This window comes from Trifolium pratense, linkage group LG1 (genome assembly GCF_020283565.1).
Source record: "Trifolium pratense cultivar HEN17-A07 linkage group LG1, ARS_RC_1.1, whole genome shotgun sequence".
Classification (NCBI taxonomy): Eukaryota; Viridiplantae; Streptophyta; class Magnoliopsida; order Fabales; family Fabaceae; genus Trifolium; species Trifolium pratense.
In genome coordinates this window covers 12,902,831-12,927,266 of record NC_060059.1, presented here as the reverse complement: position 1 = coordinate 12,927,266, position 24,436 = coordinate 12,902,831, and the positions used below count along the sequence as shown (strand labels likewise).

Sequence of the window (24,436 nt, the reverse complement as noted above, 5' to 3'; positions counted from 1 at the left end):
CTCTCAAGAAAAATATGCAAGAAACATTGTGAAGAAATTTGGAATGGAAGGTGGCAGTCACAAAAGGACACCTGCACCTACACACTTGAAGCTTACCAAAGATGAGAAAGGGGTTGATGTGGATCAAAGTCTCTATAGAAGTATGATTGGGAGCTTGCTATATCTCACAGCTAGCAGGCCTGATATCATGTTTGTAGTAGGTGTTTGTGCTAGATACCAATCTGAACCCAAGATGAGTCATCTGACTCAAGTAAAGAGGATCTTCAAATATGTCAATGGAACATGTGGCTATGGAATTTTATACTCTCATGGTAATGATTCTACCTTAATTGGATATTGTGATGCAGATTGGGCTGGAAGTGCTGATGATAGAAAGAGCACCTCTGGTGCATGTTTCTTCTTGGGAAACAATATAGTATCTTGGTTTAGTAAGAAGCAGAATAGTGTGTCTCTATTAACAGCTGAGGCAGAATATATAGCAGCTGGGAGTAGTTGCTCTCAATTGTTATGGATGAGACAAATGTTGAAGGAGTATAGTGTTGAGCAAGATGTCATGACACTTTACTGTGATAATCTGAGTGCTATCAATATCTCTAAGAATCCTATTCAGCATAGTAGGACTAAGCACATTGATATACGTCATCATTTTATAAGAGAACTTGTAGAAGAGAAAATTGTTACACTTGAACACATTGCATCCGAAGAACAGTTGGCAGATATTTTTACAAAGGCTTTAGATGCAAATCAATTTGAAAATTTGAGAGGCAAACTTGGAATTTGCCTTTTTGAAGACAAATAGCAGTTACAGTATGTAATGCGTGTAACTACCTCTCATCACTTAAAGTTACACGCTAATCAAGGAAGTTTTCATTCAACTTCCCACAACCTCCATCAACCACAATCATTACTTTTTCATTCTCTCTCTCACGTTCAAAAACTGTCCATCTTCCGCATCAACATTTCTCTAATCCTTACATTTCTCAGAAAATCTTACTCAATAATCATGTCTGATTCTGGAAAATCCTCACCAATGAAGAATGAAGATGTTCCATCACCATAAGTGGCGATAAATGCTATTCCTCTCAACACAATACCTGCCACAAGTCCAACGATGAGGAGAAAATCAGTTGCAAAGAAGGATAAAACATCCCAAACAAGTACAAATCCTTCATCTCCCTCCGCTTCAATTAAAGCTTCAAAGCGTAAGAGCAAGAAATCGAAATCTGAATCAAGGAGAAGTTTTACAATGTCTGAACTGCATGTTGATCCACTTCCATCGAGTGGTGTTGCTACTCCTGTCGTAAAAGCTGCAGAGGTTAATGTCGACGCATCTGGTAAGACTTCTGTTAATTTAGGTCTCAATACACCAAAATCTGATAAAACCCTAGGAGTAGAGACCCCTGATATATCTGGAAATTTGGGGAAAAGTGTTCCTAACTCCCCTGCTGCTGTTAATGATAATATTGGTGCTTCTACTGAGACCAATGATGATGTTGCTGATGAGTCCATTAAGAAAACTGCTCCTGAGACTCATGTTGCGCCAAGTGTTGCAACACATGGCGCTACGCCAAATGTGGTGCCAGATGTTACCACATCTTTGGCACAAGAAAACCTTGTGGACTATTCTGAGTCTGATGAGAGTCCCCCACCTAAGGCTACTGATAAAGAAACTGTTCCTGATAAAATTGTGAATGAAACTCCTGAGGTTATAATTGTTAATGAAAATGAAACTACTGTTAGTGATAAGGCTGCTCCTACAAATTCTGAGGCTAGTGTGGCTAGAAGGACTAGAAGTAGGGCTGGAAAAGGGGTAGAGACTGCTAATACACCTGCCCAAACACCCAAACCTTCTAGGGCTGGAAAAAATACTGGTAAAAAGCCTCTTTATGGACCTCCAAAACCTGTAAGTAAGGTAATACCAAGAACAGAAACTACGAAAAGGAAAGCTCCACCAACTAGTGATTCTGATTTTGAGCCAGAGACAGATGTTGCTGCATCTGGCAGCACATCTAGGAAGAGTATAGGAAGGAAGAAGGTTCCTCAAACTGTTCCCTATGCTCCTTTGGATAATGTCTCATTTCATCTGGAGAATGGGTCTGTAAGATGGAAGTATGTGTATCACAGGAGGTTAGCTCTGGAAAGGAATTTGAAAAATGATATTCTTGAATGTCCAAGTGTTGTTGAAGCTCTTGAGTATGCAGGATTAATGAAAACTGTGGTTGGTTTGGACAAGTGCTATGACAGGCTTGTCAAAGAATTTTTGATTAATGTGGCTGCAAACTGTAATGATCCAGCAAGTCCTGAATACAGGCAGGTATTTGTTCGTGGGAAGTGTGTTAAATTCTCACCAACAGTGATCAACCAATATTTGCAAAGGGATTCTGAAGAAGTGGCTCCTCTAAAAGTCACAGACAATGAGGTCTGCAAGATCCTCACAGGTGGCAGGATCAAGGTATGGCCAAGCAAGGCAAAATTGGCTGCTACTTCTCTCTCTCCATTTTATGCTGTTTTGAATAGGATAGCTGCACACAATTGGGTGCCTACAACCCACTCAGGTGATGTGGCAAGAGGGTTGGGAAAGTTTATCTATGCTGTGGGTACCAAGGCCAAATTTGATTATGGATCATATTTCTTTCAAGAAACCTTAAGCCATGCCCTGACTTATGCTGTTGAGAAACCAGTTGTTCTTCCTACTCTGCTATGCAATATAATACTTGAGCAACACCCAGATATGTTGAGAAGTACTGATGTTCCTTGTAAAAGGAAAGGGGTGTTGGTTATTGAGCAGAGGCTGCTGGATGGGACAAATGCTGCAGCAGGTGTTGGCACATCTGTCCAGGCTGGTGTACTTTCAAGGAAGCAGATGATTGCTGATCTTACTGAGACTAGCAGAGCTCTTGAGGCCAGGAAACTGAAAATAGATCGTGTGATTGAAGCCCTCCAGGCTGAGGAAGCTGCTGAGACTGCTGAGGGTGAGCCTGATGGACAAGAAGGTGAAGGAACTAGTGGCTCTAATGATGACACTGAGGATGTGATGGAGGACTCTGATGAAAGTTCTTCTATATGATTTCTCATATTTTTTTACTTGTTACTAATGTACTTTTGGTGTTTCTTTGTTGTTCCTTTTATGGGCAAGGCCCTGGATTTCTAGCACCTGTGTGTGCTCTTTGGTATGTAATAATTGCACCCTGACACTTCTATTTCCTATGCATGATGTTTGTCTAAATTGTGGCTAAAAAGGGGGAGTAGTGTGTGTGTGTGACAAGTGTGTGTACAAATGTTTTCACATCTGGCGACTGTTTTTGTGCTAATGTTCGTATGCTCGTATTGAGGGGGAGTGTGAGCAATATGCATGTACTGAGGGGGAGTAGTGAATATTCTTTCTCTATCTGGTGTGTGTATGCATGAATTCAGGGGGAGTGTGAGTGATATTATCTCTTGATCGCCTGAATGTATTTGATGACAAATGTTGTGCCAAGTGTTATGGCACCTGACTATTAAGTCCACTATCCACTATGACTGAGAATTTATTTTTCTCAGATACTTTATGGGAATTTATTTTTCCCTGATGTTCTTATGTTGAAGAAATGCGCTTTACACTATTAGGAGTTTATTTCTCCTACTTCTAAGCATCTACTATTGGGAGTTTATTTCTCCCTTATGTTGTTCCATGAGGCTATTTGTTTTTATTCCGCTGTTGCATTGCCTCTGATGGTACTTATCTCTTCTGGAAGTAGTTTTTATTATGTGTTACTTTCTTTCCTAGTTGTGTGATCATGTTGACTCGAAGGAAAGGTAATACTGTATCTCTCTATATACTGGTCTAATAGTGTTTTAGCCAAAATTTGCCAAAGGGGGAGATTGTTGGGTTTTTGTAAGTTGGCTACATTTTGCAAAAACATATTTTAGCCAAGTGTTGAGACAAATGTGATGACCCCAAGTGTTGTGACAAATGTTGGGACACTTTGGAACAACACCTGACTCTGTATCGTGCGCGCCAGCTAGCGGGTTTAAATTTCTACTCAATCTTTTGAAGATCTGTTTGAAGAATTGTTTCAAGGTTTCTTACAGAGGAAGGCGCACGTGTTTAATGTGTTTCATGAGGCAGCCAAACCCTAGTTTTATTTTCCAAAGGAATTATATTTTTGGAAAATATATTTTTTGCGGTTCAAAAATATAACTATTGTTTTCAAAAATATATCACTGCTGCCGCAATTCTAGAAGCCCTAATTTTGTCTTGAAGCCCAAGTCGTTCTACTACTATAAATACGAAGGCAAGCATATGGTTTCAAGCATCTAAAATCGTGTTCTTACAAAGCGTGTGTTTTAGGGATTTTAGAGTGTTAATTGTGAGTCTTTCTTGTGTCTCATTGATGCAAGCTTAGGACCTGAGTGTTATTGAGTTGTAAGTGTGAACTTCTCCTAAGCTTTGAAGTACGGAGATTGTTCTATTGTGTTGTGTGGTTTACTCGCAAGCTTTTAAGCAAGAGTGAATCCTAGTTTCTTAGGAGTGTGTCTCCACCTGTTGTGATTGTTGAATTGAATAACAACGCTGTCTGTGTTGTTAAGGTGGGAATTGGGACGGGGTCTCATATCTAGGAGTTCCTAGGTAGAAGTGTCATTGGGTAGTGATTAAGTGAGAAGTTGTAAACGGGTGAGTTTAGCTTCGAAGTAATACTGCTGATAGTGGACTTCATTCCTGGATTGGTATCCCCCAGAGTAGGCTTTAGGCTGAACTGGGTTAACAACTCTCGTGTGTTATTTACTTTACTGTTTGTATTGTTTTATGTTATTTGCTCTGTTTATAGACAAGTGTTGGCGCACCAGTAACAACATCTGTCTACAACAGATAAGTGTTGCTACACCTTGAGCAACACCTGTCCACTGTGTGCCAGGAATTTCAATAACCAATTAGCAGGAAACAATGCAGAATTTCTCAGCAAATTGTAGATATCTCTTGCAAAAGTACTCTCCTTTTTAGTAAAGGAAGGAACAAAGAAATAAGGAGAATTTGATTGCTTCAACTAAATTAGTTAAAAATCAAATCTGCTATGTATATGTCTAGTTTAATTTAAAATGCACTCAAATTCATTCTCAAATAATATTGAGAAAAAGTCCTATATGAATTTAAAAAGTGTAACACCCCTCGACTTACAGACCGATTTATTAAGGTTATTTTAGACGGTATATCATAATCTACTCATTCAGAGCCAGCCACCCACTATTTATATCAACACAAAGTTTAATATATAGTACTAGGCGTGAGGAAGTACGTTATAATTAAAAACTCAAATTCACATATCTTATAGAACAAGAAAGACAACAGAAAACCATATCACGAGTACCTTTTGCAAAAGTTGAATCAAAATTTACATTTCCATGTAACCTTGTTTGAACTTTGAACTTTGGTGGAAATGACTCATAATTTACTACTGATGAGTAAGCAAGTTGTTCAGAGGCAATCTTGTAAATTGGACTGTATGATTTAATTTTAAACATAAGTTGTATTTTAAAATCCAAAACCTTAATTAATAGGAAGGTGCTACAGCCGCTCATATCAGTGTTAACTTGATCCTCCAACCAATGCACAACTCTACATGGCTCACTTGCTGATATATCTTTAAAATGTGTTTACATTTTAAAAAATAACTTGTTAGTCAAGATTGGGAAACAGTCGGATTTAGAGTCATCCAAATTCTCCTCTGACAATTGAAGGTTAATGAGACGAATATAAATTAAAATAGCAGAATGGGAGTTAGTCAAGTCTTTCTCAAGTCTACTAAGGTCCACGAAGGTCGTGCGAGTGTTAGAATCAGTCAAAGCTTGGTAGAATTTGAAAATTTTGATATTTTACTTCTGTTCCGTGTTTATAGCATGCATGGATGGAGAAAACAGAAAATGCCACGGCCGCGGAGGAGAGAAAACAGAAAAACTTATTTAAAAAGTTAAACATTTTAATTTCCAATGCATTGACTTTACAACTTTTTATAAAACTTTCATAAAAACTTACTATTTAAAGTCAGAGTGCCCCGAAGGCACTCGATAGCATTTTCCAAAATTATAATCACTGTAATCCAGCTCTAAAAGGCACTCCTGTCATAGGCAACCACATGTCACCTTGAATAAATTTGTACACTGTGAATTCATCAGCATTTTTTCCATCAATTTGATGGTATCCTTTCCATGTGACCCTATTACTAGTATATGAACCTTGTCCCCAATTAGCAAACTCTGCATAATACAATGTGTTTAATGCAAAATCATCTAACCATTCAATCCAACCCTTTGAATCAATTAAACCATCAATAAAACATTGCATATAAATTGTTCTTGAATATTCCTTCCAAGGCCTACCCAAATATGTCTTTATACCATTATAATTATTATTTGCACCCCCTAATTCACTAGCTGCTACAATGTAACAATTCCATATTGAAAATCCTGTGTTTTGATTAGGATCTGTTCTTCCTTGTGCTGTAATTGCATTGAATTGATTTTGCATTGGGAGTCTTGGATATATATTACAGTTTTGGAATATTGCTGCTGCATTGCCGAATATGAAATCAACTGTGCCGTAAATGTTACAGTTTTTGTAGAATTGTCGGAGAGAATGCGCGTATAACGTGTCTTGGTAACCTTCGAAGCTACAATTGTAGAAAACAGACATGTCAGCTCCGTTTCTCACTGCAACTGCTTGATGCTTGCTTGATCCGGCAGTGTTTTGAAATGTTATGTTCACAGCAACAAATCCTTTTCCAGTTACAGCTTCAAAAAAAATAGCAATTAATATTTGGTACTTTAAGTTGAGGCATGTGCTATTTAATTAATGTGCATGCATTAGCAGATAAAATGTAACATCAAATAGTAGACAAAATATGTGTGTCTGATTGTAAGTTATCTAGACTTGTCCTTCAAAGAACACACATGTGTTTTTTTGCTATATATAAAGCATGGAAATCATTAGGCGAATCACGGTACCCGGCACACATCAGTGTCTGACACTCGTGTGACACGTGTCAGATAAGTGTCCAAAAAAAAATCATTTTTTCCTTTACTCCGACTCTTCAGGGATCAATGTCCCACATACACCTATAAGACACTCGTTAAACACGTCGGACAAGTGTATATATTTTTATTCAATTAAATAATTTTAATGAAATAATTTTCTGAACTTATATGCACATGTATATATTTTTATTCTCAATTTAGATCTTTTATAAATATACAGTGGTGTCGGTGTCCTATGTTTTTTACATTAGCAGTATCGACATGTCCGTGTCGTGTTAGGTATCCGTGTCGGTTGATTTGTTGTAATAGAAATATAAAAGTTAGTTTGTTGATTTGTTGATTGATAGTCTGTTTGTTGATTCCCTTCTATTATATAGAGAATCTCGTGTATTCGTTTACTATCTTATATAAATTATAATCAAGATGAATTTTATGAAATTTTCTCTCTATCAAGCTCTCAAACTTATTTTTCGTATGAGATGATTTCTTTAATCCTGTGAACAACTTGTGTATCAGATAGAGAGAAAGTTGTTATAAATCACAGGATTAAAGAGACGAAGAATCATATCAGAAGTTAGGCGTGTACCAGACGACCCTGATATTTGTTACTAGAGTGAAATATAAACTTTCATAGAATGTGTGCATGTTTTCAACTATTAACTATAGCTTACCAAAAGTTGCAGACTGAAAAGTGGTCCAACCATCAACCACGCTACGATTACCGGTAATCACAGTCCGACCGATACCATCTCCGACAATCATTAGATTCTCTTTACTCTTAGAAATAGACACATACTCATTATAAATCCCAGCAACAACATAAATTACATAATAACCATTGTCGGTGCCTGTTTTGTTAGGTGCAGCATCCACAGCTTCATTTATTGTAACAAAATCTCCAGATCCATCAGGGTTAACAATCACTCTTTCTGTCACCATCACATTGTCAACACTTGTTTGTAACAATTTTCTATTATTCATTGTAATTGCTTTTTCTGTTAATCTTGCAACGACGGTGTTAACCCGATATTGATTGAAAAAAGAAAGAGATATCCTATAAAATTTAGTCCCATCAGAAAGAGGGTTTGATAAAGTAGTACTAATATTTGGATAAGGATTAACCTCATTAAAACCATCTAAACATGTTTGATGATTAGTTAAAACAGCACTAAGTAAGGTTTGCAAATCATAACCTTGATTAGTACTCATTGTATTAGTATTAATTTCTATGGCTTGGATAACATTGGACAAGAAATCAATATTTAATTCAGAAAGATTAAGACAATCTTGCAGAACAAGTAAAGTGGAATATGGAATGTTGGATTGGTTAAAATAAGAAGAGATTAATTGAAAAATGGTATTAGTTATTGATAAAGATTGTTGAATGAAGAAAAGGGTTTGATCATGTATGGATAAATAGTTAGGAGGGAGAGTAGTTGTACAGAAAGATGGGTAAGGTGTAATGTTGCATGTGGTATTTGGGGAGGGAAGAAGAGATGCTAGAGAGGGAGAGAAGAGGAAGAAGAGGATAGTAATGAAGGAAACAAAAGTGTACAAGGTAGTTGATGTTTTCATGTTAAGTGCATATGATATGACAAAATGGTAGATGGTTGTGTGTGGCTTTTAACATAGGCTATTGCATATTTATATATTGTTTTGTTGTATTAAATTAACTATTTATGTAGAGCTCAAAATCTAGTTGGGAGGGACAAATAATAAACGGTGTATTAATGCTTAATAGTGTTATTATAATGAAACTATATTAAAGATCAGATACATCAATTTTTCAATAAATCTAATAAATAATTTTTTGCTTATAATAGTAATCGGAGGGAGTAATATTGATATTATAGAAGTCCAACTAAATCATTGAGTAAAATCTTTCCACAACTGAACTTTGGTTTGGTGTATCAAGAAATTAATGGATACCCAATCATATGTTCTTTGAAAAACTGTGAACCCATGATAGCTACTTTGTACTTCCATAACTCCCACGTTCTGTTTTTATATTCTGTTTATCTCCATCTTCATTCTTCACAAACACACAAAGCAACCTATTTTTGTAGAAACATTGAGCTAATGGAAGCCATGTTTAATCGTGCCTAGAACTCATTCACTTTAAGGACGACCTTGTTACATGTCAGTTTCATTGACAAGAGACATCTAATAAATTAATAATTAACTAATTCTGAGGTTTAACTGCAATTTTGCATCTTCATGCATTAAAATTGTATAATTTTAGACTACTTTCTAATTATATGAATTAGATTAGATTTCTCAAAGTATCCACTATCCAATTATTACTTACAAAAATTAGTTTTCATTTGTTATTAGTTGATAAACTATCCATCACTAGACCTCTTTAGTTAGAATGGGCCTTATCTAATTCAAAGTTCTTCTTTTCGCGTTCCTGAAGGTTTCTTACGCGTCCTATAAAATGACCAAAATATCTCACTCGCTATTTAGGCAGCGAACTCGGTTCGCACCTTATGTAATGAGTGGGATTTTTTTTTATCCAACTCCAACGTCTTCACCCTTCAGTCCTTCACACCTCCCATGAATAAAAATATTATGAAAAAACACAGTTCGCTATTTAGAGTGCAAACACAAACACAGTTCGCTACTTAGAGTGTGAACTCATTTCGCTACTTAAATTTGCTTCTGCCCCTAAATCTCAATCAAAAAACCCTCCTTCTTCTTAATTCATCCTTCAACATGTTTTGAATGCCAATAGATTATCCGACCAATGTGAGACTACATTGGCCTTGAGCTGTGATTCGAGGTTGGAGTTGTGGATGTGTGAAGATTATTATGTCACTTGTTGGCATTGTAGTTATGATACATCGTAGATATCAAAGTTAAAAATTGAGAACTGGATTTTCCGCAGTTATTACAGTTAACAGAAACATTGATAAAATTACATGAAAGTAAATTTTAGTCACTCAATTGAATTTGAATAAATTTTGTACATGGTACATACATACAATACAACCACAGTTACAAGAATACTCGCTCGCAATCAAACCCATCCACGATTTCATTCTCTTACACAATTTTTTATTTATGATGTGTTCCAAACCAAATGTCAGGACTCATAAATTTGAATTCCCTAAAAATATGAACAACTCAAAGAAAACAAAAAAAAATCAATAATAATATCAACAATCAAGCAAACAAGCAAAAGTTAGAAGAAAGAAAAGGGCTTAACTTATGATCCCATTCTTGTATAACTTGTCGCTGCCTTCCACTGCAGAATGACTTAAAACTGGCTGCCTTTTGAGTTGTTCTCCTTCATCAAATGCCATCACAAGTCTAGCATTCCAATACCAAGGTTGAACATAAGGTGAATCACCAAATGAAGATGGATCAAGTATCACAGAACCCCAATCTTTAGTACCAAAATTTGCTTGTTTTAATCTTCTTCTCACTAACAAGCCGCCCACGTCATGTTTTTTCATTTCGGATAAACTTTTCAATATTGAAATGCAAAGGAGAAGCATTAGTACTGTGTCTTCTTCTGGCAATACTTCGACAACCAATAGTTTCCAATTTAGTAGAGCTGTTGCTTTTCCATTAGGGTTATCTTCGGCAAAACGTACGAGTGTTAGAAAACCCTCCTCGTCCTCCTCTAACTCGCTTTTTGTTTCTTCGTTTTTGTTCTTTGACTTTGTTTTGTTCACTTGGTATTGCATTTGCCTCCCTTTTAGTAACTTCACCTGCAATTCATCACATTCATGATTATAACTTAAACCAACTTATGAAGAAAAAAATACGTATATATTTAGGGATGTTTCCACTCTACCGATAACTCTGATGGAGATGTTTGATTTGTCAAACTAAATGTGAGACTTGATATTGATAGCAATGAATCCCACTGTATAATCAGTTCATCTCCCGTTGAAAACAACCATACCGCCTTACATTGTTCCGCATGTTCCTTTGGTGTCGCAGTGGCCACAACCTTCTCTGTACTAGACAGAAACAAAAAACAAGAAAGTATTTAAAATTTGCATGAGATCAATTCAGCTGAGTTCCGACAATTTTTGAATCAGGACTAATATCAACTATGAAGGAAATAGATATGAGATCAATATAGTTTTCGAGCAGTAGTTTTTAAATTATTCACATATATATGCATAAACCTATGTAACATTTATGTAAAACATACCAGGGGCTCTACCAATGGAACCAGCTACATAAGACCAAGATCCTTCGCGTATCTCTATAATCCTATCTTCCCATTTTACAGCTGAAGGAGTTTCACCTCCTCTTCTCCAAAATCCTCCTCCTACCCTGCAATTTAAACATTTGTCGATGTGTAAGCGCAGAATGTATCGCAATTCACGTTTATTTTATAAATTTTTGAACAAGGAGTTCTGTTATGATTCAAGAATAGAAAGGGAATTGAAGGAAAAGATTCTTCATTATTGAATAGAATGAATTGTTCTTACACTAACATCACTTATATACAATCATAGATGATCTACCATAAGCTAAGCTACACTACCTACACAGTAACTTGTGCTACAAGTTAGTTACAAAATGTTAGCTGTACAATGTATATTGCAACTTAAAGCTTGATCATGAGCATCACTTAACATCCTCCCACAAGCTGATGCTTGGTATATGTCAAGCAATCCAAGCTTGGACAAGAGATTGTTGAACTTTGGTGCAGGCAATGCTTTTGTCAAAAAATCTGCTACCTGATCATGTGTTGATATAGGAAGTAACCTCATCAAGCCTTCTTGTACCTTCTCTCTAACAAGGTGACAGTCAATCTCTATATGCTTAGTCCTTTCATGAAAGACAGGATTGGAAGCTATGTGCAATGCACTCTGGTTGTCACAGAACAACACTGGCTGTTTGGAGCTTTCAATGTGTAAATCTTTCAGCAAGTATAGCAGCCATGTTAATTCACAAGTTGCTGAAGATAGTGCTCTATATTCTGCTTCAGAGGATGATTTGGATATAGTTGACTGCTTCTTAGCTTTCCATGAAACTAGTGATGAACCTAAGAAGAAGCAATATCCAGTTGTTGATTTCCTTGTATCTAAGCACCCTGCCCAGTCAGCATCTGAATAACCAAGGAGATGCATATCTGTGTTTCTGTGGAACATGAGGCCTCTACCAGGATTGTGCTTGAGGTATCTAATGACTCTACATGCTGCTTTGTAGTGTGTCACAGTAGGGTTATGCAAGAACTGACTTAACTGTTGTGTTGCATATGTTATATCAGGCCTAGTGTTTGTGAGATATAACAATTTCCCTACAAGTCTCCTGTACAAGCTTATATCTTCAAATGGTTTCCCATTGTCTTGATGTAGCTTGATGGAAGGATCCAGAGGTGTAGATGCAGGTTTGGAGCCAAGCAAACCTGAGTCATTGAGCAGATCAAGACAGTATTTCCTCTGAGAAATGCTGATGCCTTCTTTAGAATGAGCAACTTCCAATCCAAGAAAGTACTTCACAACTCCCAAATCCTTGATTTTGAAGTTGTGATCCAGAATATATTTGATTCTATCTATCTCTTGCATATTAGTGCCAGCCAATATCACATCATCAACATATATAAGTAATGCAGTGAAGTTGTTTTGTTGATTGAGTGTGAATAATGAATAATCAGAGGTGGATTGTGTATATCCCTCCCTGACTAACAAAGATGTAAGCTTCTCATACCACTTCCTGCTGGCTTGCTTCAAACCATACAAACTCTTGAGCAGCTTACATACTTGGTTAGGCTTAGTGCACTGAACACCATCTGGTATTTGCATATAAACATTCTCCTGTAAATCTCCATGCAAGAAGGCATTATTTACATCCAACTGATGTAAGAACCACCCTTTAATAGATGCAATGGCAAGAAGCATTCTAACTGTAGTGAGTTTAGCAACAGGTGAGAAAGTGTCAAAGAAATCAAGACCTTCTACCTGGTTATAGCCTTTAGCTACAAGTCTGGCCTTGTATCTCTCTATGGTGCCATCAGACTTGTGCTTAATTTTGTAAACCCACTTGTTACCAATTGGCTTAACATTAGGTGGTAAATCTACAATCTTCCAAGTGCCAGTACGAGCCAATGCCTCAAGCTCAGAATTCATAGCTTGTATCCAATGTTCTGATTTACAAGCTTCAGCATAGGTTTTAGGTTCTGTGTGTTGTGTGAGAGACATTGTGTAGACACTATGTGAAGAAGACAGATGATCTAAAGAATGAAAAGAGGAGATAGGATAGAGAATACCTGGAGATGATGGCTGTGTGGATGAATCTGAAGAACTGCATACATAATCAGACAGATAGGAAGGTTTATGCTTTATCCTGTCAGGCCTAACCAATGGTGAAGTAGCAGTTGGTGTAGAGTTAGGTAAATTATGTTGTTGGTCAGGTAAATTATGTTGTTGGTCAGGTGTGTTAGGAGGTGAGTCATTTGGTGGTGTAATGGCAGGAGTGTCAAAGTATTGAGTTGAATTATCTGGTGAGGGAGTGATGGAATCACTGTCAAGGATTGAATGGTAATGCCAATGGTTTTTGGAATTGTTGGTGGTATAAGGTAAAATATGATCAAAATGTTTAACATTTCTTGAAATGAAAATGTCTCTGGTTTCAAGATCAAAAAGGATGGTGCCTTTGACACCTTGCTTGTAGCCTAAGAAAATGCATTTTCTACCCCTTGGTGATAGTTTTGTTCTATTAGCAGTTAAAGTAGATGCATATGCAAGAGAACCAAATACTTTCAAATCATTTAAATCAGGTAAGGATTGATGCAACATTTCATATGGTGATTTATTTTCAAGTACAAGTGTGGGAATTCTATTAATGATGTATGCAGCATGCAACACAGCATAAGACCAGAAATTTTTAGGCAAATTAGACTGATATAAGAGAGCTCTACCAATGTTCAAAAGATGTTGATGTTTCCTCTCCACTCTACCATTTTGTTGTGGAGATTCCACACAACTTGTTTGATGTAAAATGCCATTAGAAGAGTAGTAATCATGCATTAGAAACTCAGGTCCATTATCAGACCTAACAATTTTGACTTGGTGATTATATTGAGTTTTTATCATTTTAAGTAAGGTTACTATATGAGTTCTAGTTTCAGCTTTAGACTTCATTAAGATAATCCAAGTAAATCTGCTATAATCATCTACAGCAGTTAGAAAATATGAATAACCATGAACAGATTTTATTGATATAGGGCCCCAAATGTCAAAATGAATTACATCATAAGCAGCAAGTGCTTTATTAAAACTATTACCATAAGGTAATTTCTTAAACCTAGCAAGGTGACAAATGTCACATATTCCTTTATGATCTGCTATTACATAAGGAAATTTGTTTTTCATACTAACAAGTCTATGATGGGAAGGGTGCCCTAATCTAAAATGCCATATAGCTGTTTTGGGAATGGTGGCATGGTTAGAACCATCAATGGAAGCAACATGAGCCAAACTATCTGTGAGCTTAAGGTGATACAGGCCTTCATGCTCATCACCAGAACCAATCATCTTCAAGCACTTCTTGTCCTGAATGACACATTGTGAACCAGTGAAATTAACAATGTAATTAGATGAACTACAAAGTTTGGACACAGCAATTAAATTGATTGAAAAAGCAGGCACATATAGAACATCATGAATGACTAATTTTGAAGAAAAATTAACAATACCAGAATATTTGGCAATTGCAAAATTTCCATTAGGCAATTTAATGTGAATAGGATTGATTTCAATATATGATTGAAACCAAGATAATGAGTTGCATATGTGGTGACTAGCACCTGAATCAATGATCCAAGTGCCAAGAACACATGCATTATGAGAAGAAAGATGAATACCTTTGTGAATCACTGATGAATGATCAGTGATGATGGAAGAACCAACCTGATTGGAGCTTGCAGAACCAACATTGGAAGCAAGATTAGAATTCTGAAGGAGAGTCATGAGCTTATCATACTGATCTTGAGAGAGTGATGGAGGAGTAGGAGCAACATTAGAATCAACACTACCTCCCTCAGCTGCAACATTATGAGCAGATGAATACTTCTTCATGTGTGGAGGTACACCATTCTTTTTGAAGCAATTTTCAACCACATGATTGTCCTTTCCACAGTAAGAACAACTACGAGTAGAAGATTTGGAACTAGAAGAAGGTTTTGCAGATCTTGCAGCATTAACCAAAATCTTAGAATCATCAATTTCAGCAAAGTTACCTTGGCGTTCATGCTGGATAACTAAGGAGAAAACTCGGTTAATTGGAGGAAGAGGCTCCATAATCAAGATCTGTGACCTAACAGTAGAGAAATTCTCATTCAAACCAGTTAGGAAACGAACAGTTTGAAGCAAGATGTGATTTCTACGCGCAGACCTCATAGCTTCGCAAACACATCGCTGACGACAAGTGCAAGAAGGAATTGGAAGATACAATTCTAATTCCTCCCAAAGAGTCTTGAGTTCAGAGTAGAAATCAGTTACAGAACGATTATCTTGTTTCAAAGCATAGATTTCTTGTTGAAGTTCAGAGATACGAACCAGATCACCTTGCGAGAAACGTTCACGAAGATCATTCCATATATCAATGGCGTTCTCCATGAACACGACAGATTGAGCAATCGAAGGAGAAATGGAGTTCAAAATCCAAGATGAAATCAACTGATTGCAACGATGCCAAGCACGATAGGCAGGATCAAAGTCATCATCCGGCATTGGAAGAGCACCGGTGATGAAATCAAGCTTCATCTTCGCACCGAGCGCACGTTTCATAGAACGTGACCAAGAATGGTAGTTAGCACCGGTGAGAAGAGGAGTAACGATAACAGAGGAAGGTCCATCGCCGGGATGAACATAGTAAGGAGAAGAATTGTCAAGAACTGGATCAGGTTGAGCTCGAACCATGATGAAAAACGGTTACAGCGGCGGAAGAAAACGGTTACGGTGGTGGAAAAACGGTTAGGATCTTGAAGGCGGATGATACCATGTTATGATTCAAGAATAGAAAGGGAATTGAAGGAAAAGATTCTTCATTATTGAATAGAATGAATTGTTCTTACACTAACATCACTTATATACAATCATAGATGATCTACCATAAGCTAAGCTACACTACCTACACAGTAACTTGTGCTACAAGTTAGTTACAAAATGTTAGCTGTACAATGTATATTGCAACTTAAAGCTTGATCATGAGCATCACTTAACAAGTTCCTTAAATGACTTTCTTTTTTGAACTGGATGTAGTATTTCTGAATGTATAGGTAAAGTTTTGGAAGTTTACCTAATTCTAATAACAAAACACACTCTCCCTGAATGATCAAGAACCGTGCGAGACAACCATCGTCCTTCTTGCGGGTGATAACTATTCATCTTCAGAAACACATCAGAAATCATCGCCCCTGAATCATCTGTGACACGATCAGGCACACATTTCAACAAGTATGATGCCTGAACCGGTGGCGTTATTGACACAACGGCATTCACCTGCTGACTAACTTCCTTTTCCAATGTTAGAGAATCTGATCTCAATAAATCGTTCCAGCGGAATGAAACAGTGTCTTGCATGTTACTTCGTTTTAGACAGTTACCACCACCATGACGACGATATTCGAGCATAACTCCCTTAGTCCCAAACTCGCAGTAAAGATGCCAAGCTTTTTTCCATGAATCAAAGGGGAAATTTGAAATGGCTTCATCTAGCTTTAGCTCACTATGACACCTGATCATTCGGAGGCGTAGGAAATCACGATTTGTATCCTTCTGTGATGCCTTTATTCTTGGCTTAGGCCTCACAAACACACAAGCCTGCATTTTTAAAATTACATCCATTCTTACATTATGTTGAGTATGACTCATAGTTACTAATAAGTGGACATGTGGATAGAGAGGAGTGAGAGTTTAAAACTAACCTCAAGTAAAAATCTTGGAAGCAAGGACTTATATTTTGTATTGACATCAGTGTCTGATTCATCCCAGGAGATGGGGGCCTTGATTGAGATAACACCTTCCAATGCCAAAGACACTTCTCCGCCGGCTTTCTCATAAGGTTGATTGAATGCCCTATCCCATAATTTCTTGGTTTCTTCAAAATCCTTTTCCTTCACAGGTTCAGAAATAGTTGCAACCTTCTGAATGTCACTCTCTAAGGCCAATGCTTTCAAATCTTCCATATACACCGTTGGGTAGCTCTACTCCATTAAGAGAAAGAAAAAAGATATTAACATAATAAAGTTAGAAAAGGGAATGTGCTAACGGAAGAAGTCAAATTCTGGTGATACATATGCAACTATGAAGCAAAAGATTGTCAAGTTTGTAGAGGGAAAGGTTGCTGTGGTGTAGTGGTTATCACGTCAGTCTTACACACTGAAGGTCTCCAGTTCGATCCTGGGCAGCAACATTTACTCTTTTTGTCCAAATACAAATCGTGTTGCGGGTTCGATTCCCATCTACGACATTTTATATTTTTTATAAGCTACGACAATTTGATCAAATCAAATCCTCCTCTAGTTGGAAACAATTTGATCTCTACATAAAGAAGCTAATTAGCTAAGTTTTACTTCTTGTGCCTAGTCAAATTAACTGTCTCTTTAAATTGATTAATTTGAGCTTATCTACTAGCATAAACACTTGTGAGATTGTCTACAAGAACTTACGTAAACAACTTATGACATATCCATAAACCGATTCTAGCTTATTTCCATAAGCTATCTAGGATAGCCTGTGAAAGAGTTGAACCTAATTCAATCCTACAAAACCTGCACGGATATAAGAGGTGACCGGCGGATCGTGGAGGAGGCTCTGATACTTGTAAGGTGAGGATTGCTTCTACTTTCTAAACATATATTCAGGTTATCTCGCAGCCGACTTGACACTCTTAAGTACAAGTTGTTTATCCAAACACGGCTTAAATGTAACAAAGCTTATTAAAGACAAACCTGATGGGTCACCCACATCAACAAAATATCCGAAGTAGGAACCAAACTCGAACATGATTCAGAACCCAACCTTTGGATCATAAACAAAAAAGCTTTATATCTCTGTCTCGCAGCTATCAAGTAAACCAACTCAGACCTATACGGTTCCATAAACATCAAACACAACAACCTATGCTTCTCAACTTCCTTAAAAACATCATCATTCAACCTCAAACTCAAACCAACACTCCCCTCATCAACAACCACAAGATCACAATCATCCTGCGAATCATAACTTGCTTCATTCTCAAACGACTCAAAAGGATATTTACTGTTCCAAATCTCTCTACACCTCATCAACGCATATTCTCTATTCTCTTCATCATAAATAACCGCTCTACCAACAACTTTCGAGAATCTTCTCTCACAATACTCTCTATAACTTCCATGATTCAAACTATGACAGAACCAAATCCATTCAACATCAAACGGAGGAAGAATCATTGGAAGAGAAGTGTTCTGCACCGTTAGATCAGAAATCAACGGCATCCATAAATCACGGTATCTTCTTATTGCTTCAACTTTAATGTTTGTGTTATGAAGCCATGGAGAATCTGCAACGCTTTTTAAAAACGTGATGTTTCGTTTGGATGCTGATACGAGATCGATTCCGAGATTTATGGCGGCGATTTCGGGTATCTCGCCGAGACTTCTCGACGATGTGCTGAAGGATATTTCGGAATTTTCCGACATGGTTTTTTTTTTTGGTATAGTAGAGTTTTCAGCTCGTTTTTTTTTTTGGTACAGAGTGAATGAGACGAAAGAGATGAAGCGGAGAATAGAGAGAGAAACGTCGTTGTTGTTGTTGTGTTTTTTTTTTTTTTTAATTAATGTGAATGTGAAAATCTTAGTATTAAGTAATAATTGAAGTGTTGAAATGAAATTAATGCAACAATGACTCAAGGTGTTGTTGTTTTGTTGGAATTTGCATTTTTGGAACAAAGAGAATAATTAAGGGAAGACAAGAATGCGACTCTAGTTTATGGTGGCTTTGTTTTGACACGTGTAAGGATCATATAGCTCATTACTTCATCACCGTTGATGTGTTGGGAAGGGTTATTTTGGAGGTTTTTATTTTGGTTCTTGTTAACATGTGTCCTTAGGGCGATATACCAAAATAGAAAGGAGAATGTTAACATGTGCATATATGATACATGTTAAGGTAGCAAAAATAGAAATTATGTTTTAGAATTTGTGCATTTTAACTTTTCAAACATTAAATGTCTTGTATCATTAAATATTAAATTTCTATATTAAGATACCTTATCATGTGCTTTATATGCACATGTTAACAAGACCAAAATAGAAATTCAACATTTAATGATACAAGAACTTTAGTGCTTCAAAAGTCAAAATGCACAAATTAGCATTTAATAATTTCTATTTTTGCTTTCTTAACATGTGTTTAAGGGCACAAGTTAACATTCTCCGCCACTTACATAATGTTTCTCGTAGCTACTATTTAAGCTACATTTATGGAACATTTTGGAGGTTTTTATTATTATATACAAAGTTTATTTTTATCATTGAATTATTAAGTTTTATTATTAAATGAGATGTGGTGTGATATATTGATTTTTTTTGTTGCATATTATATTAAGAGATAAAAATACTATAGAAAATATTTAATATTAAGTACAGTAGTTTCAATACTGTTGAAGATAATCTTTATATTTTTACTCAAGATAATCCTATTATAATATGAACTTTTAGGAATTTTGTTTGTTCTTGTTTGCAAGCTCATCTAAATGCACACGTATACCATATAAAGAGAAAACACATGTTGTAAATTTGTAATAATGTTTAGGTAGGTTGCAAGCAATCATATTCTTTTTTTAGAAAAAGGAACTAGCTAACCCATAGAAATAAGAAATGTAAATAATTTTTTAACAAAAGGAGTACAACTGGTTTTTTTTTTCTTTTTTGAGAAAAGAATGAAAAAGTTAGAACTGTGCATGTTATTTTAATTTTTGGATGAAATGAATGATTATCCACTTATGAATGGTCCCAAATCTGGTCTCACCTAATTACTACTATATTCTAATCCACTTGTCAGCACATGGGTGCTAAGAACGCACGTTAATGATGTCCATGGAATGGATAGAGGCAGCACCAGTGCATTTGGCCTAATGCCAGTGTCGTATACATGAAAGATGTTGAGAAAATCAAATATTTAAGGATCCTTTAAGGACTAATATAATGATATAAATTACTAATGTAGTTATAATACTATAAATATATATTATACTAATTATGAGAATGAAGAGAATGGAGAATTTTGGATGAGATTACTTATTGCTCTCAAAGTGTGTCTTTTACATGATCCAAGGGGTGATATTTATACTACTAAAACTATAAATACAATAACTTAGATTTACTATTGCAAGTTGACATTTACATTGATAATTTTACATTACTATTTTAAGTTGACATTATAGATAGATATTTCAACATTAATAGTAACCAATGTCTTTCAAGATAATTTTGTTGATTTTCCAATTTATTATAACACTCCCCCTTTGAAATATCTATCATGGTGCTTTATTGAAGCTTAGTCGAATTTGTGATGGGAACATACGTTGCCTCGTTAAAAACCTTATTACGAAAAACCCATTGGGATAAAAACCTCAATAAGGGAAAAAGAGTACAACATTATGCTCCCCCTTAACCAAGCCTAGGTAATTCTTCTTCAAAGGTCTCGAAGGTGACGCATTCCAATACTTCGTACGTGTTTCTTGAAGACTGATGTAGAAAGTGCCTTTGTAAAGAGATCGGCCACATTTTCACTTGAACGAATGTATTGAATATCAACCTCTTTGTTTCTTTCTAGCTCTTGCGTGAATGAGAAGAATTTTGGAGGGATGTGTTTGGTACTATCACTTTTGACATAACCTTCTTTCATCTAGGTAACACATGCAGCATTGTCTTCATACAAAATTGTTGGATTCTTATCAGTTGGTAAACCAGACGTTCCTTGGATATGTTGAGTTACTGATCTCAACCATCTACATTCTTTGCTAGCTTCATGGAGGGCAATTACTTCAGCATGATTTGAAGAAGTTGCTACAAGTGTTTGCTTTTGAGATCTCCATGATATTGCGGTGTCACCATATGTAAACACATATCCAGTCTGTGATTTAGCATTATGTGGATCTGACAAATATCCTGCATCTGCATAACCAAGTAAAACTGGTTTTGTATTGTTAGAATAAAACAAACCAAGATCAGAAGTACCTCAGAGATATCGAAAAATATGTTTTATTCCTTTCCAATGTCTCTTTGTAGGACATGAACTGAATCTTGCTAGTAAATTCACTGCAAAGGCTATATCAGGCCTTGTACAGTTGGCAAGGTACATGAGTGCCCCAATGGCACTGAGGTATGGTACTTCAGAGCCAAGATCTGTTTCATTTTCTTCCTTAGGTCTAAACAGATCCTTTTCAACATTTAATGTTCTGCCCATCATTGGGGTACTCAAAGGGTTGGCTTTGTCCATGTTGAATCTTTTCAATACCCTTTCTGTATAGTTTGATTGATGTACCAATATACCATTTTTAGTATATTCAATTTGCAAACCAAGGCAGAATTTGGTTTTCCCCAAATCTTTCATTTCAAATTCTTTCTTTAAGTAATCTCTTGCTTCTTTAATTTCTTTATTGGTACCAATGATATTTAAATCATCAACATAGACAGCGATTATTACAAAACCAGATATTGTTTTTCTTATAAAAACACAAGGGCAAATAGGATTATTTACATAGCCTTCTTTAAATAAATATTCACTCAGTCTATTATACCACATGCGTCCTGACTGCTTTAACCCGTATAATGACCTCTACAACTTTATTGCATACGTCTCTCTGGGTTTTGAGTTTTCAGGCATCTTAAATCCTTCCGGGATTTTCATATATATGTCACTATCAAGTGATCCATACAAGTAAGCAGGTACAACATCCATGAGATACATGTCTAATTTGTTAAAAACTGATAAACCAATTAAATAACGAAAAGTAATGGCATCCATAACAGGAGAATATGTTACCTCATAATCAATTCCTGGTCTTTGGGAAAAACCTTGTGCAACAAGACGAGCCTTGTATCTTACAATCTCATTTTTCTCATTTCGTTTTCTTACAAAGACCCACTTATACCCAACAGGTTTCACACCTTCAGGTATATCCACAATGGGTCCAAATACTTTTCGATTTTTAAGAGAGTTTAACTCAGTATTTATCGCATCTTTCCAATTTTTCCAATCATGTCTATTTTGACATTCATTCACAGTTTTGGGTTCAGGATCATCATTTTCATTTATGATTTCACATGCAATGGAGAACGAAAATATTTCATCAATGTTCATACCTTTTCGGCTCCACAGATTTCCTGTATTAACATAATTTATTGAAATCTCGAGATCATTCTTGTTATCAGCTTCATTATTAATGATCTCATTGTCATCATTTTGTGCTTCTTCGAGAGCACAATTTTCAATCATGGATTTGTTGTTATCTAGTGTCTTTTCAGGATCACTTTCAATCATATTCACCTTTTCTGTTTCTTTTCTTTTTCGGGGAATTTTGTCTTTGGATCCCATAGGTCGGCCACGCTTCAAGCGTGCCTTGGATGTACTTGCTACATCATTTGTTTTTGAAATATCAATTCTAGCTGGGACATTTATAGCTGGTACATGTGACTTTGTCACTCTTTTCAAATCAGTAAATGAATCTGGCAGTTGGTTTGCTAAATCTTGTAAGTGTACTATTTTCTTTACATTTTCTTCCCATGATTTATTATATGGGTCCAAATGTAATAAAGATGGTACATACCATGTTATTTCATTTTCTATGTGTTTATTTTCTCCCCCTAGTGTTGGAAATTTTGTTTCATCAAAATGACAATCAGCAAATCTTGCCTGAAAAACATCACCTGTTAAAGGTTCAAGGTATCTAATAATAGACGGTGATTCATACCCTACATATATTCCTAATCTCCTTTGAGGTCCCATTTTTGTTCTTTGTGGTGGAGCTTAGGGGTGATCGTATCCGAACCAATCCAAAAGTAAAACCGCAAATCGAACCAAACCAAACCGAAAACCGCAAAAACCGCATTTGGTTTGGATGTATTTGGATGGCTTTCTTACTGAACCGCAAACCGCAAAACCGCAAACCGCAAAAACCGCGGATAACCGCAAAAACCGCATTAAGTTACTATTATATATTTATATTCCAATATCGTAAAAGAAAATATATTTATATTCCAATATACATGCCCAATTACCAAGTCAGTCGACCAAATTAATCGAACTTCAAGTTGTTTTTATTTTTTGTACTGAAATTTTATTTTGGTGTTGTAATGTTATTTTAAATAAACAAATTTTATCGGTACCGTGATGTTATTTTGAAAATTCAATTTTTTTATATATTTAAAATTGTAAGTTACTATAATGTTATTTTGGATAAATAATTTTTGTTGGTACTACAATGTTATTTTGGAACTTCAATTTTTTATTTTTTTTTTATGCTTAAAATTGTTCGGTACAATCGTTATGTTTTAAACCGCACCAACCGAACCGATCCAAACCGCATTGGTTTGGTTTGGTTTGGTTTGGATGACTTTTTAAAAATCAACCGAACCAAACCGAACCGCATGCATTTTTATCTCGCGGTTAGAATGACTTTTATGCTCAAAACCGAACCAAACCGCACCGCGATCACCCCTAGTGGAGCTATTGGTACATATACTGCACAACCAAAAATTTTTAAATGGGAAATATTTGGTTCCTTACCAATTGCAAGCTGATAAGGGGTGTGTTTATGATCAGCACTCGGCCTTAGACGGATGAGTGCTGCAGCATGTAAAATTGCATGACCCCAAACAGTAACTGGTAGCTTAGTTCTCATTATTAATGGTCTAGCTATATATTGAAGACGTTTTATTAACGACTCAGCTAAGCCATTTTGTGTATGCACATGAGGAACAGGGTGTTCAACAGTGATTCCAACTGACATGCAATAATTATTGAATGATTCTGATGTAAATTCACCAGCATTGTCAAGTCTAATTTTCTTTATAGTATAATCAGGAAATTGTGCTCTTAATTTAATTATTTGTGCAAGAAATTTTGCAAATGCCATATCACGACTTGACAATAAACAAACATACGACCATCTACTAGATGCATCAATTAATACCATAAAATATCTGAATGGTCCATACGGTGGATGGATAGGTCCACATATATCACCTTGAATCCTTTCAAGAAATGCAGGTGATTCTGTATGAATTTTGCCTGGTGAATGTTTTGTTATTAGTTTTCCAAGAGAACAGGCTTCACATGGTTTATCCTCTTTTGTAAACTTTAAACCTTTCAAAGGATGACCATGAGTACTTTCAATTATTTTTCGCATCATTGTTGAACCAGGGTGACCTAAACGGTCATGCCATAAAATCATAGTTTTGGGGTCTTCT

At 36.0% G+C, this 24,436-nt stretch overlaps 3 protein-coding genes and 1 non-coding gene across 5 annotated transcripts; 1 reads left to right on the top strand and 3 right to left on the bottom strand.

Annotated features, from left to right (window-relative positions):
• Positions 1-5,933: 5,933 nt before the first annotated feature.
• LOC123885111 (pectinesterase-like) lies at positions 5,934-8,621 on the bottom strand. The gene is made up of 2 exons (XM_045934356.1): positions 7,680-8,621; positions 5,934-6,765 (listed from the first exon to the last, which is right to left on the bottom strand). Exons 1-2 carry the CDS (start codon positions 8,581-8,583, stop codon positions 6,065-6,067), a joined length of 1,605 nt encoding a protein of 534 aa, XP_045790312.1. The 5' UTR covers positions 8,584-8,621; the 3' UTR covers positions 5,934-6,064.
• Positions 8,622-9,932: 1,311 nt separating this feature from the next.
• Positions 9,933-18,950, bottom strand: LOC123910864. 2 transcript variants are annotated; one of them, XM_045962149.1, is made up of 6 exons: positions 17,930-18,950; positions 16,904-17,182; positions 16,276-16,799; positions 11,177-11,301; positions 10,811-10,974; positions 9,933-10,724 (listed from the first exon to the last, which is right to left on the bottom strand). In XM_045962149.1, exons 1-6 carry the CDS (start codon positions 18,659-18,661, stop codon positions 10,212-10,214), a joined length of 2,337 nt encoding a protein of 778 aa, XP_045818105.1. In that variant the 5' UTR covers positions 18,662-18,950; the 3' UTR covers positions 9,933-10,211. The 2 variants fall into 2 exon arrangements, 1 of the variants encoding a protein (XP_045818105.1); XR_006810328.1 differs by having other exon boundaries at positions 10,583-10,724; positions 10,811-10,979; positions 17,930-18,883.
• On the top strand, positions 17,319-17,391 carry TRNAV-UAC. Its single transcript has one exon. It is a non-coding gene; the product is annotated as a tRNA-Val (tRNA).
• A 1,920-nt stretch (positions 18,951-20,870) lies between the features above and the next one.
• LOC123888586 (secreted RxLR effector protein 161-like) lies at positions 20,871-21,578 on the bottom strand. Its single transcript, XM_045937664.1, has 2 exons — positions 21,257-21,578; positions 20,871-21,139 (listed from the first exon to the last, which is right to left on the bottom strand). The coding sequence occupies exons 1-2, from the start codon at positions 21,576-21,578 to the stop codon at positions 20,871-20,873; spliced, it is 591 nt and encodes a 196-aa protein (XP_045793620.1).
• Between the last annotated feature and the right edge of the window lie 2,858 nt (positions 21,579-24,436).

What these genes read in the sequence shown, in the direction of transcription:
- LOC123885111 (XM_045934356.1), bottom strand. Translation starts at nt 8,583, where the DNA reads ATGAAAACATCAACTACCTTGTACACTTTTGTTTCCTTCATTACTATC. An exon ending in TTTTCAGTCTGCAACTTTTG is followed by an intron (nt 6,766 to 7,679) that starts GTAAGCTATAGT and finishes TTTTTTTTGAAG; the next exon opens with CTGTAACTGGAAAAGGATTT.
- LOC123910864 (XM_045962149.1), bottom strand. Translation starts at nt 18,661, where the DNA reads ATGTCGGAAAATTCCGAAATATCCTTCAGCACATCGTCGAGAAGTCTC. An exon ending in TTCCAAGATTTTTACTTGAG is followed by an intron (nt 16,800 to 16,903) that starts GTTAGTTTTAAA and finishes TTAAAAATGCAG; the next exon opens with GCTTGTGTGTTTGTGAGGCC. An exon ending in TGTTTTGTTATTAGAATTAG is followed by an intron (nt 11,302 to 16,275) that starts GTAAACTTCCAA and finishes TTTAAATTGCAG; the next exon opens with GGTAGGAGGAGGATTTTGGA.
- LOC123888586 (XM_045937664.1), bottom strand. Translation starts at nt 21,578, where the DNA reads ATGAAAGATTTGGGGAAAACCAAATTCTGCCTTGGTTTGCAAATTGAA. An exon ending in ACTAGCAAGATTCAGTTCAT is followed by an intron (nt 21,140 to 21,256) that starts GTCCTACAAAGA and finishes TTGGTTATGCAG; the next exon opens with ATGCAGGATATTTGTCAGAT.